General features: G+C 34.4%; 2 protein-coding genes across 2 annotated transcripts; both read right to left on the bottom strand.

Moving 5' to 3' along the window:
* Positions 1–3,188: 3,188 nt before the first annotated feature.
* Positions 3,189–4,107, bottom strand: LOC128186570 (uncharacterized). Its single transcript, XM_052856391.1, has 2 exons — positions 3,741–4,107; positions 3,189–3,625 (listed from the first exon to the last, which is right to left on the bottom strand). The coding sequence occupies exons 1-2, from the start codon at positions 4,078–4,080 to the stop codon at positions 3,519–3,521; spliced, it is 447 nt and encodes a 148-aa protein (XP_052712351.1). The 5' UTR covers positions 4,081–4,107; the 3' UTR covers positions 3,189–3,518.
* Positions 4,108–10,197: 6,090 nt separating this feature from the next.
* Positions 10,198–12,630, bottom strand: LOC128188921 (GTP-binding protein RAD-like). Its single transcript, XM_052860246.1, has 4 exons — positions 11,890–12,630; positions 11,562–11,644; positions 11,247–11,427; positions 10,198–10,597 (listed from the first exon to the last, which is right to left on the bottom strand). The coding sequence occupies exons 1-4, from the start codon at positions 12,494–12,496 to the stop codon at positions 10,344–10,346; spliced, it is 1,125 nt and encodes a 374-aa protein (XP_052716206.1). The 5' UTR covers positions 12,497–12,630; the 3' UTR covers positions 10,198–10,343.
* Between the last annotated feature and the right edge of the window lie 755 nt (positions 12,631–13,385).

The raw sequence follows: 13,385 nt of genomic DNA, 5'->3' as shown, positions 1-13,385 counted from the left end.
GGGGGGGGGGGGGCTTCTTTGCTCTCTCTCAACCAGGTTAAATATGATAGTCACCATCCCTACCTACCTTCTTTCACCTAAAGAGCAAGATTTATACCATATTTACATACAATGACGAATTATGAAGAATAGTATACTTGAGATTTCTTTGTACCATTTTCGCACTTGAAAACCCTAAGACGACAATTTTCATCAAAAGGCGTCCGTCTTCATATCTCACTTGTGCAAACAAGGACATAAACACTGTGTCTATATCTCGACATATCTTCCGTGTTCAAATTCACGCACTATAAACCACGGCACAAAGCACACAGACACGAAGAGGCAGTGCACAAGAATAAAGATGGACATTGTTTATGCGGAGCTAGTTTTTGACGAAGGATCGAAGAGCTCTTGTCACATGGCATTCTGTGTGTTCGAAGATCCAGCGGATGACGGGAAGCGCCAGTCTGTATCCAGTGGCGAGTCCAGAGATCCAGACGACAGCGCCCCACATCGCTTCTCGTCCGTTTCCACCACCTCTGAACTCAGTATCCGGTCGTTTGTGGAACAGATGGAAGATGATTTGGACATGGAAGAGAGCATTAAGATTCTGACTGAGAAATGGAAGGAAGAAGAACACGAAGCGCCATCGAGCGAACATTTTGTATGCTCGGGTATTTCTGTGCTGGGTGATGGAAGAATCGTCATAACAACCAAGAGCGGTGAGATTGCGGTGTATGGAACCACGGGAAAATTTCTGACAGTGAAAAAATTCGCCGAAAGTTTTCAAGGTTTGACCAGAATAGGTTCATCTAAAGACGAATTCGCAGTTTCATGTGGATATTGTATTAGGTTTTATTCTGCAGAAAAGAACAAAGTGCATGAAAGCGACAAGAAATCCATCGAGTTTAAGCTTTGTGATATACATGACATTCATTATACGGACAACGGTTTCATTGTTTTGTGCAAAATTCAGTCACAAGTCTTGATTAAAAAGATAGATATGAATGGAGATAATTTGAAAGTATTACATCAAACAGTGACGCCATATGACCATTTTTGCTGCTCTTCAGAAGGGGAAACCATCTTTTTGATCTTGAAAGATCAAAGGAAAATAGTTGCCATGAAGCAAGATGGTTCAGTTAGTTGGGAACTTACTATCGATTATATCCCGACTTACGTAACTTTGGTGGGAGAAGACAGAATCGCAGTGTCTTTGATGGGCAGACCGGACGTGAAGTGTTTGACCTTGACTGGAAGTGTGTTGACCCCCATTGATACCGGCCTTGACCCGTTCCGAACTCCTTTGTTGCTGTCTTATTCCAAAAGTTCGGAGTCGTTGCTTCTATGCCCCGAAGAAATAAAGAGAACAAAATCTTTAAAGAAAAATCCCTTCTCTAAAGCAGTTTCCCAAATTAAACTACAATAAAACAACTTTTAAGCGTAAAGTTTTTCATACTTGTCTTTTTGTTGAATTATTTAATATATGTAAAAAAAAAAATGAAGGAAAATTTTAAATTTTCAAGGCCAATTCAAATGCTTATTTCCTCGTTGAGTCGTAAAACTTTAGCAGTATAAATATGTATATTGATCCATATCTCACACCTTGTTAGACCTAGAAGATGATTCATTTTAAATGTATTTATTGCTTTTGTCTGCAGGACACTCGATTTTGATCAGGTACATACAAATTTAATTGTATATGTATGTACATGTATAAAGTTGGATCAAGCTATGAACAATTTACAGTTGCGTTTATAAATATTCCGACGCTTTTAATTTTGCGAGACTGTCTTATTTTTTACATCTTGTTATTTACCTCTAAGTAAAGGAATTTCATTTCCCCTAATTAGTCATGGACTCATTGACAATTGAAAATTGTTAATTAGTAAAAGACAATACTATAGCAATGCATTAGGCAACCCACAAACCCCACCCCACAGGCACACACACACACACACCGGTTAGATTACTATATAAGATTTTCTATAAAAGGGTAAGCAAATGATGCATCATTTTGTATTGCCAAATATAACACCCCTTACCCCACCCACCTCCTCCCCCTTCACAGTTGATATACCCTGTCTTCACTACTTATTTTCTTGAATCTGAGTTTTAACCCAGTTTGTTCCCACGTGCCTCGTAAAAAATTGGGCAGTGCCTTGTTGGTTCTCAATGAAATCTTGAATGGAATTCCTTTATCAGTTTCATGAAAGTATAGAATATTTGGCGACCGTTTTATTCCATGACAATTTTGTAAAAAAAAAAATCTTTCTCTTTTGTGATAATTTTATCCCTGAGGAAAAGGTATTACGAGAAAACAGCCCTTATTATTTGCAAGTATAATTATGCTTGTTTGATTGTCTTATTTGAAGAAAATGACATATTGCCCGTGAAATTAAGACGGCTTTGGTTTCTTTTGCAGCAGATAAAAATTGACTGAAATAATAAGATTATTATTTTCAACTCTATCATTTTCTGACAAACAAACCTTAAATATCCCGAACGATACATCTTCATCACTCCTTAATTATACACCATAATGAGATAATTAAACAAGAAAATGCTACAATCTCGTTTGAAGTTGACTAGCTGTATGTTTTGTTCAATGATTTTTTAAAAATTAACTGTTAAAAAAGTCATATTTTGGAATCTTTATTTACCCCAAGAACTGAAAATTATTTTCTCACATAAAATACGCTAGCGAACATTCACAAAATTTCCGAAGATGAGATTTTAATGTCTGACTTCAAATAGGTTTATCTAAAGAATTCCATTGTCGTTTTCAAGGTCTAAAGTTACATAAGCTTCTAAAAAGTCTTTTGAAGTAAAAATATGTTTTTGAAATATTTAGGCCAACATTTATTTTTGCTTTTGTTAAACCTCCTACGCTCTCTCAGCCTTGAAAATGAAGTTGAATTAAGATATTTTTGCCCTTTTATAATTATTTGTCCATCCAACGGCAAGCCACACCTGTTGATCATCCAAGTACAAACGTTGATGATGAAAATATCGCCTTTGCATAACATTCCTTGTCATTTTATATTCTGATTGTTAGTACTTAATTGTCCTATAAAAGATCACAAAGCCCACGTTGCATCGACAGATCTGTATACATGTACATGTATTTCACTGAATGGTAAACGAAAATCATATAAACAAACGTCAAAGATATCACACAAATATTTATTTGATAAAGACTTCTTTCAGGAGGATCACGGGAATGAATTGCACATTTTGAAGTGTTAAACTTAATTTTATAAAAATGTTTAAAAAATTATTTATACAAAAATACACGACCTTCATTTTTGCAATCAACAAACTGTTACATGTAATGGTAAGAAAGAACTACGTTAAAACAAAAACTTAATTGAGAATTTTGGTAATAAACCCTCATTTTTACATACAAAATGTGCATTGATTATCACATATTTCAGCTAATGAAAATGACTTCAATCAGTTCGACAATTGTATGCATTTCTTGTTTTACAATCAATTTTCTTCCGTTATGAGCCTTTATTTCCGGGCCCCTCTCTTCACTTTGCCTCCATGGTCAGTCTTCTTTCCCGTTGTCTCTGTCTTAAGGGAGACAATTTATCTTCTTTCCACAGACCCTTCTCTTTGAGATTGTTGTGAACCCTTTCTGTAAAAGAAAAAAATCAAATGTTTTATGGAAATACAGTATCATGTATACTCAATACGTTTCAAGAAAAATAGTTAACATCAATTGTGTGGTAGAGCATTTACTGCATACATACCTTTCCATTTTTGATATACAGCATCGTCGTCCAAAATCCTGATTCGCCAAATATGTTCGTCAATCCGGGGTAGCTTTGGAACACTGGATTTAAAGCTATTCTGAGGATCTGCCTTCTCCTCACTGGAATTAATAACGCCATGATGACCGCCATCATCATCTCTACAGTCTTTGGCAGATGTAACACAGAACATGTCTGCGATGGTTTTCATCCGAGTTTCCTCATATGCCTGTTCCATGTTGACTTTCTGTATCTGTTCGTAGGCCGCGTCCTCCTCGTCCATACACGGGGCAACGCTGACTTTGTTATTCTTTCGCAAACAACTTTGAAATATACCCATTTTTGTTGTTACGGAAATACCTACTTGCAGAATGTATGTAATTTCGAAAGATATTGTGACGTCATAAACATTATGACGTTGAATCTCTTGTGACGCATCCTATTTCACATAAATTACAGTCATAATACCCGAAATTTAACGTCAATAATCATATTAAAATCAATGAATATATGTACAATGCAAGGAATCATATCAGATTATTTGCTTTTATTTGATAATAAGGGTGTCTTATTGATGAACACCTTTTCATTCAACAAACATATCTGACTCAAAGTATTCTTTTATAATGCCCCGAAATCTAAAATAACAGAAGAAACTGCAAATAACCATAAAAAAATCCTTACATAATGATTTCATCCATTTACCATGTATTTATATTAATATGTAACGGTATCCAACTTAATATACTTTGATATTTACTGTGTCATTAGCTCGTGTTGTTTTTAATTATACTGTGGCATCAATATAGCATATAGAGTTGCTAGCATGATGGATTAAAATGCCATGACTTTTTTTAAGAGACAAAAATACAGCGGCTCATGATTATCGCATCTACCAATGGTCGAGGAGCATTCAGTTTCCTGATGTCTTGATAAAAGTTATGGGATTTACATTTACTTGTTCCGGGATCGTTTCGCAACCAGAGAGAGAGAGAGAGAGAGAGAGAGAGAGAGAGAGAGAGAGAGAGAGAGAGAGAGAGATTTGTATATATTTTTAGCATTTACTGCATTTGTATTTTCAGTTAGAAATGAACACTGTATATCATTATCCTACGCCTACACGTATACATCGAGACTGAAAAAATAACAATTTACATGTAAAATCTAATTTTATTTAGTTCCCAATTTTAATAATTCACAATCCTGTTTCTTTTCTTGAGCCTTAATGCGCTGCATAAAAAATAATAAATTGAATAAAGTCGAATCCATAAGGTTAACCCCCCCACCCCCCCCCCCCCCCAAAAAAAAAAAACAAAACAAAACAACAAACCAAACAACCACATTTATTACGAGAGAAATAATCGACTACAAACGTCTCAATTTATAATATATAATATCATTCCTAATACTGTTACAAAATGGACTTCAGTCAATGTTTTCTGCCGCCATATTGGTTCACGATGAATTTTCTTCTGCAATGAATATATCAAGAAAGCGATGGCCCCGTATCATTGTCAGATCGATGTACCCTCAGAATTAAAGCAATTCACATGATTGGACTTGACTCGGCATCTGTGGCTTTGTCGGTCAAGTAAACAAAAGTAAATTTGGTGTTTTAAGTGCATGTGTACTTTTCCCCCAAAGAGCGGAAGAAGATTTCTTCTTTATTGCGAGCACAACGAACGCGACCGTAAAACTCTCTTATTTTAGAGAAGCCACAGATGATTAGATGTCCCGACTTCAAAGCCTGGGATTTTCCTGCTTTCTTTCTTTTCTTTATTTTTTTTTTAAGTTAATAGCATATCAAAAGTTCATGCAATGGAATCCACTTCACCTTTCAAACTCAGACTAAATCTAAGTCTAAATCGAGTTTTCGAGTGTTCCCAGGTCTTAATCTATAAAATACCATTTTTTAAAAATCTATTTTTTTCAAAATATTTTATCTTGTTTGAATGTCCCCGCGAGATCATCATCAGGAGACATTGACATCATTCGACATTTTTCACCACGCACATACAAGATACCATAAAACCCCCAGAAAAAGCATGGGTTACTGGTATTTGATAAAGTATGGAGGTCAAGGTGAAAAACTGGTTCAAAGTCATTAATGCAAGTCAAAGGTCAAGGGTCAAATCATCTCTATCAAATTATCTATCGGCAAGTAACGTTACAATCAATCCTTTAAAAAAACGTTCAGATTTATATGTATTTATCTATTTAAAGAGGCTAGGTGATCAACAAAATACACATCAAATGTAGCCTTAAACTTTAAGATATTATTATTGTGTAAAAAAACACCATACATTTTAGCTTTAAATTTTCATATTTTCAATACCATTTTATAGAACCCCTTTTCTCTAGGAGATCAATATAGTAGATCAATATAGTAGAAAAATGGCCAAAACCATCAATGTAAAAGTAAAGCTATATTTAGAGAGAACATTTCAACTTGCAATTGATTCATAGAGACTATTTATGCTATACAATGCTATTTGTAATAATGCCCGTATATATTTCTGAATTTGGTCAACAATTTGCTGCAGCCTCCACACTATGTAGTTGTTAAGGAGATGAATTCAATTATGATCCTGTCGCCAAAGTACTCCAGTACGTAGTGTGCGTACAAAATATTGTTTTGTTCCAGAAAGAAATTATACAACAGACAGAGACTGTTACATATATAGAATATCATTAAAATTGAAATACAGAAATGTTTTTTTTAAAAGAGCTAGATTTTCATGATTTTCATTCCATATTTCTTGGTTTGATTAAAAGAAAAAGAAAAACTAAAAGAATTATATCAAAGAAAAAAATAATTGATAAAAATCTATATTTCAAACTGGTATAATTATAATTCAATGCTTTACAAAGTGATTTCAAATATTCAACCAGATTCTGTATGCTAGTTGATCAGTTATCAGCGAGATACATATGAAAAAAAAAATCTTTTTGAAGTAAATAGTCTCTACATATTTTTTAATATAAAATATTTTTTATTCAAAATTTTCAGATTTTCTATAATGACCACGCTCCTTTACTGAAAGCCCATCACGTTCAGCCCAATGTGAGATGAGTCCAACCGTTATACCATTCATTTAATTTCCAAGTATATTGGCTACAGTTCTACTTATATTCCCTTGTATGATTAAGTACGCGATACATTGAGTCTCTAAGCTGAAATGGCTATTATTGAGGTTTCCTGCAAATTTCATACGCCCACGTGATTAACTTACTGTTTTAAATAGATCTGCTTAAGAAGCAGATTTTATTTTCTGGTTAATTGTCCATATCTCTGACGGACTTCCCATAATTCTTTGAGACACACGTGCAAACGTGACCTTGACCGAAACGTTGACGTTTTTTCGTACAGTAGATTAAATTCTTTTTTCGTCTCCAGAACATACACATCATTGTGTCAATGCATCTTTGCGCATTTAAATTTTCAACGAGGTGTGCCCGAGAGGCAAATTCCACTAAGCTACCACGCTGTAGAAACCAATGACGACCCTTTCACGGTTGTGTCACTAATATTAAAAGCTGACGGAAATTAGTCTCTCTATTATAAGATGTACCCGATTACTTGTATGTTTATAATACTGATCGCTGTATCCACGTTGTACAACATTCTACTGGTGTGCTAATCAAAATGCTCTATTTTAACGATATTATGGACTTCAGCTCCATGGATTAAATATGGAAAAAACCTCACAAATGACGTTGCCGTGTAGTGTAGCACGCTAGCACCAAGCAATGCATTGACAATGACGAACAGGTGTACATTTTCTTGCAACAAAATAACTTAATGACTTTCTATAAAATTAGTTTGGTATTACGTAAATATCAAAGGATGTTATTTATTTACGTTTCTCTCTCTCTCTCTCTCTCTCTCTCTCTCTCTCTCTCTCTCTCTCTCTCTCTCTCTCTCAGAGAACGTCATTCCGAATTCTCCGTTTCATGTGTAATAATAAGCTTTTGATAGTCCTTTGTTACATTTTGCTAAAGCTGATGTTGGATAAGTAATCACCAAGTTTGATTCCGTTTGGCGTTTTTCTGTGAATAACCTTGGCGTCATCCTCCCATTTCGTCATTTCTGCTCTATTACCTGAGGTATTTTTGTCGTAACTTGCATCGTTCTTATGCAAGTGTAAAATGAATTTCATATAACGTTATGTGTATCTAAATTGTTCTTTCTTTTGCATAAATGATTGATGGCAATCCGTACCACACATTTTACAGTGGGAATCGAACCCACGACGACGTGGGGAATGCTAGACAACACAGATCATGCCACCCCCTCAAACCCCACCCCCTTGAAATAAAACCCCCGGAAAAACCCATTCTAGTGTCTTAAGTTTATTAATACGTCATTAACGGATATGACCTTGGATTCCACCTTACGTTTAATGGTTACGTCAATGTGTACCCTAAAGATTAACTTCCAGTACCCAAATGTTTGATTGTTCTCACAAATAACCAACTCCAAGCCACTTATGATGCGCAGACCGCAACTTGAACCTTAAAAGAAGCACTTCTTTTGTTGCTGTATTAACAAATCTGACATTGTTTTGATAAGACGGACTGTGTCAATGGTTTAGCTGTCGGCTCATGACGCAAGAATTTGGATTAAACTCCATGCTGAAAAATAAGTTTAAAAAAATCAAAATGACGATATTTAATTAATTCAAAACGTTTTCACATCATTAAGTTTTCTTTTGAAAATAATGACAACGTCTCACAAATTGTCGCGTGATACAATTAACGCAGAACATTTTTCTTTCAGAGTATATTAAGCTGAATAGTGATTGCCTTTTATCCTCCAAAATACAAAAGATTTGGAGAGGTATAAGGGTTTGGGGGGGGGGGGGGGGAGGGGGAATCAGATTTACTAATCATCTTCAAAAAGGGGCGTTATTTTTCAGTCTCGACATCGGTAATAAGAGACACCTTTTCATTAAAAATTAAGAGGTCTTGTCCCTTAATTACAAGAACAAACATGTGTTGTAATTATAACATATAATTTCTGTATGCATAATCTTTTGTTGCCAAAATGTCTTGTTATAAAGAAATCTTTAATTATTGCATAATGGTGTTGTTTTTTTTGGCAACTACAAAGCCTCCCTCGTAATAACAAGGTAAAATTATATTTGTTCTTTTATCAATTGCTTGTTATGATTGTCTTTAAAAAAAATTCAGTGGTTATATCTTTATATGCTAGTATTGAATTTACCGGATCTACATGTATATATATGTTCTGGTTCAAACGTAAACATGTATCAGTTCTTTTGAAATCCGAACCCCAATCATCGTCTTTTCAATTGAAAAAACCACATCACGGTTCCTTTGTAAACAAGATATGATAGATAAATTATTATATATTGATGAACTGCTTGTCTCAGCAGAAAATTTTGTAAACTACACCAACTCTTCTGCACTTAGAACCATTTTAACAAGGCCTGGGACTTTCAGTAGGACGTATAGCAATCTATTTCTTGCGTCAAAACAAGTTAAAATGGTTTCAAGCGAAATATACACCGATTGCATAGTTCTGGCTCAAAACCCAGACAAATCTTGTTGATTTCAAATAGCCATGGCTGAGTGCCTACAATGATATATAGACAGGCCTACGTCACATTGCTGTTTGACACAACTACCCAAAGTCCAAGCTCTTGTTAAAACTGTTCTAAGTTTCCAATCATGAAACTCTTTTGAACTACCTACAGCCTACATAGTCGTATAGCTTGTGAAATTTCTCACAATATTGAATCCTTTAATTTCGTTGAAACCAATTTCGTTATCTAGTTTTTAAAAGTTTGCAGGGTGGTATTTTTTGTGTGAATATGAATGATAATTATAAATCAATTTTTATTATGTACATCATCTTTGTTGATGTAAATTCGTTGGTCAGTCAGGGCCACGAAATCAACATAAACTGAGCCACCGCGAGCATTAATAATTCCAATGTGAATATTTATTGGCGTTAGTTCGTTAAAAATCTTAAAGTTTTCTCTCATTGTCTGGTTTTGAAATGATCTGAATTATTAAGAGAGAAATAGATATTTTTTTTCGCCCGTTTATCTACAGAATGATGTACACCAGAACGTTTTGGATAGCTGTATTTTGTCTATTATTCCCTTCTTAATCATAGGCGACCATTCATGACGGCTTACACATATATCAACCTTTGCATTTAGCAAGAGAACTGTCTCTTGAACTGTTGAACTTCTTATCCATGCCTTTGAGTTTTGTTAATAAAATGTTGTAACTTTATTGATCAATTAATTAATCAGATAAAAGAAAACAGTATGTAATGCGTCATCAATATTTTATTTTTAAAACGATAACAATTTCCTTCACATATACTGTAAAGACAATGTGCACCGGCAAAATGATTGAACCGATTTCGAGGATGTACATTACAATATATATATATATATATATATATATATATATATATATATATATATATATATATATATATATATATATATATACACAGTAAATATTTGGCAATGTAGAATTTATCACAGTCATAATCTGTACATCAACTTTTACATAAAATAATTCGATATAACACTGGTCAGTATTAATTCGATATAACACTGGTCAGTATTCAATCACGTTTTCCACGGGTTCCTTGTTTTTCTTGTTCAGTCTTAAAATTCTTTTAAGAAAGTTTCTTGGTCCTTTTGTATATTTTTGTTTCTTATTAAAAAGTGGCGAAATATCCGGAAATGTGACGTTCAACTGCTTCCGGATTTGGCGAATGATTCCGACCAAGAGTTCGTCGACATGATGATGTAACGTTACGGAAGTCTCGACATATTTTGCATCATGTTGATTGGCGACTTGCTTCGCTTCTGAAATTTAAGGAAAGAAAACCAATTAAATTATGATATTCTAAAATTTGCATGATTAAATGTTAAATATAAAACTTGCGTTGGATGTTAACTTATCATCATGTGCCTAAACAACATTTTCACGAACATGAAAGCTAGTAACTTCTTGTTTAGATGACTTATATATTAGGCACTACCTGTTGTTCAATCCCTGTAAGTATTTATCTTGTTGCAAAATGAAATCTTGTTTAATTAAAAATTAGAATAATTAATCTAACAAGCAGCTTCATAAAGCTCGATTCTAATGCGTTCTCTTAATATGTGTTATAAATGATCACACTCAAATAATCTGCGATAACTGTATGGGTTTGGCTTGTCAATAATCTTCTATCAATAAGCTCTCGCCTGACTATAATGCCTTTACAAGTCCCGACTAATTTGATACACTGGCTATTTTTGATAAGATCCTAACTAATTGTATAACCCGCAAAAAGATTATGATTACAATTCCCATGTCGTAGGACTGCAGTTGTGAAAAACGAATCTCATTAGATATTATCTCGGCATAATCTTACTATCCGGAAATAACCCTATGTGAACTTTAAAAAATTAGCCAAGGTGACTTCCTGTGTGTTACAGACTGTACCGGTATATCAAGAACTGAACGTACCTTCCGATGTGACCTTCCGGTTGCGTACGAGATCAATTTTGTTGGCAACAAGAACTATCGGTCGATCGGACCCTAAATCATGCCTCAGTCTGTGCATGGCTTCCTCAGCCCTCTCAAACGTCTCTACGTCATCCACGGAAAACACAAAAATGAAAGCGTCAAAGAAACTTTCACCAACATCCTGCATAGGAAAAAAATTCAAAAGTTAAGATTTTTCTCCTATGAATTAAGACATATTCTAACGCAGTTCGAAATCTTCGTTTCTAATTTGATTCGTTTGCTTTGATGTTATAAATATTGAATTATGTAACGTACCTCGTGTACACGTGCGTCCCAGAATTCTAGCGACGATTCCTCACCATCAAGCAACACCGACACATTCATGGAGACGCTGTTATCTGTAAACCAGGAATTGATACATTACTTCTTATTTTCAATTGACATATGACAAACTTATCATTATCAGACAGAATTTTGACTGAATTAAAATATTAATGCACAATTATAATTTTTCAAAATAATAATATTTTTTTCATTACTCTATTAAATAACCATTCATCTCTTGTACTTTTATTGTGATGTATAGAAAATTACAGCGTAAATTGAAAATAAAAAAATATCTGTGAAAGAAAAGGAAAAGTACCGGTGGCATCTTGTCCGCCAATGTATTCTGATGTACTGAACTGGTTCATGAGCGCCGTTTTGCCCACACTGTGGGCGCCGAGGATCGCTATTCTGTAGTACTCGTTAGTATAGCTCCCGCTACTGTCCGTATCAATGGAAGTTTCACTGGGAAGCCGCTGTCGTTTGTTCCTTTTAAAAGATCCACTCGACGTAGATAGCTTGTTTCTTTCTCTGTTTCTAAAAGAATCACCATGATTTACAAGTCCTTTGGAGGTCAGTTTAAAAGATCTCACCCGTTGGAAATTTTCTCGGGACCAAGCACGTTTATGGCTACCCACACCAGAAAATGGTAACGTGTTTGTTTTGCAGCAATCGAGCGGTAAACTATTTCTCCTCCTTTCCCGCGTCTGATCGTTGTCGTCTGCTCTGATTTTCCTGATGGAGCTCGACCGGGACTGAGGGGCTGACACAGAGGTACGGGAGCATCGGAAAACTTTCAAGAAATTCTTCTTACTTTCTGAAAATATGGTTGATTCCATTAAGTTTGACTGAGTGGATAAAACGGATTTCGCCTCCTCAAGCGTGGCATCTACATCTACATCAATGGTCGGGTTTTTCTTCGTCATGATATCTAGATTTTTTTTTTCTTCAAAAAAGTACTCTGTTGATATTAAAGAAACCTAAACCTCTAGACATGGAGCGCCATTGATGAACAACAACGTAGCGTTATTGTAGACTGCAGTAGTGATATTGATTGAAGCAAGGTACGAGAGGCTTTATATACTGCCTTGCTCTGCTGAGGTAAACGGAGCACGTGGCTCTTTTATATTCTTAATCATACTCTGCATTGAATAAAAGAATCTAAACACTCTATCTCGTTAATGTCAAAAACATTTTTTTTTCAGTTTTAGAGTGACGTCGATGATTCTGATATCCAATCCACGCCGTTTTTCCCATTTTGGTGAAAGCCACGCATTTCTTGTCGAAATAAAACAAAATATCTAGTAATAATAGGATATATTTCATTCCACATTATTATTTAAATTTAATATTACAATAATAATGTTGACTAGAATGTGATATAAATAAAAAATTTAGCATCTTGACATAATCAGAAATTCTGGAACAATCAATACACAGTTTAAAAGGACGTAGTGTTTAAGGATATTTACTTCATAACACACGTACATATCTTTCTTGAGAAAATTATATTAATATCAATTTTTTTAATTCATGTTTTTGCTTTCAACTTTTTAAATCACTATAATTTGATATGTCATACGAGTAAACGGGTGACAGTGATTTCAAAATACACGTACGTTTCGACAATTTCTATTCCCGCATCTCTCTTTCTCTCTCTCAAAAAAAAAAAAAATTATTATTGTTTGAGAGTGTAAGAAGTATTAATTATCATTTGAATTATTGATTTTGCATATTTCTCTAATTATAAACGTAATATAAAACATCTTTAATATCCAGCTTTTAAGACTGACATTTTTTAATGTAATTGAAACT

This window comes from Crassostrea angulata, chromosome 6 (assembly GCF_025612915.1).
Source record: "Crassostrea angulata isolate pt1a10 chromosome 6, ASM2561291v2, whole genome shotgun sequence".
NCBI lineage: Eukaryota > Metazoa > Mollusca > Bivalvia > Ostreida > Ostreidae > Magallana > Magallana angulata.
The sequence above is the reverse complement of the archived record's forward strand: the minus strand, read 5'-3'. Positions and strand labels throughout refer to the sequence as shown.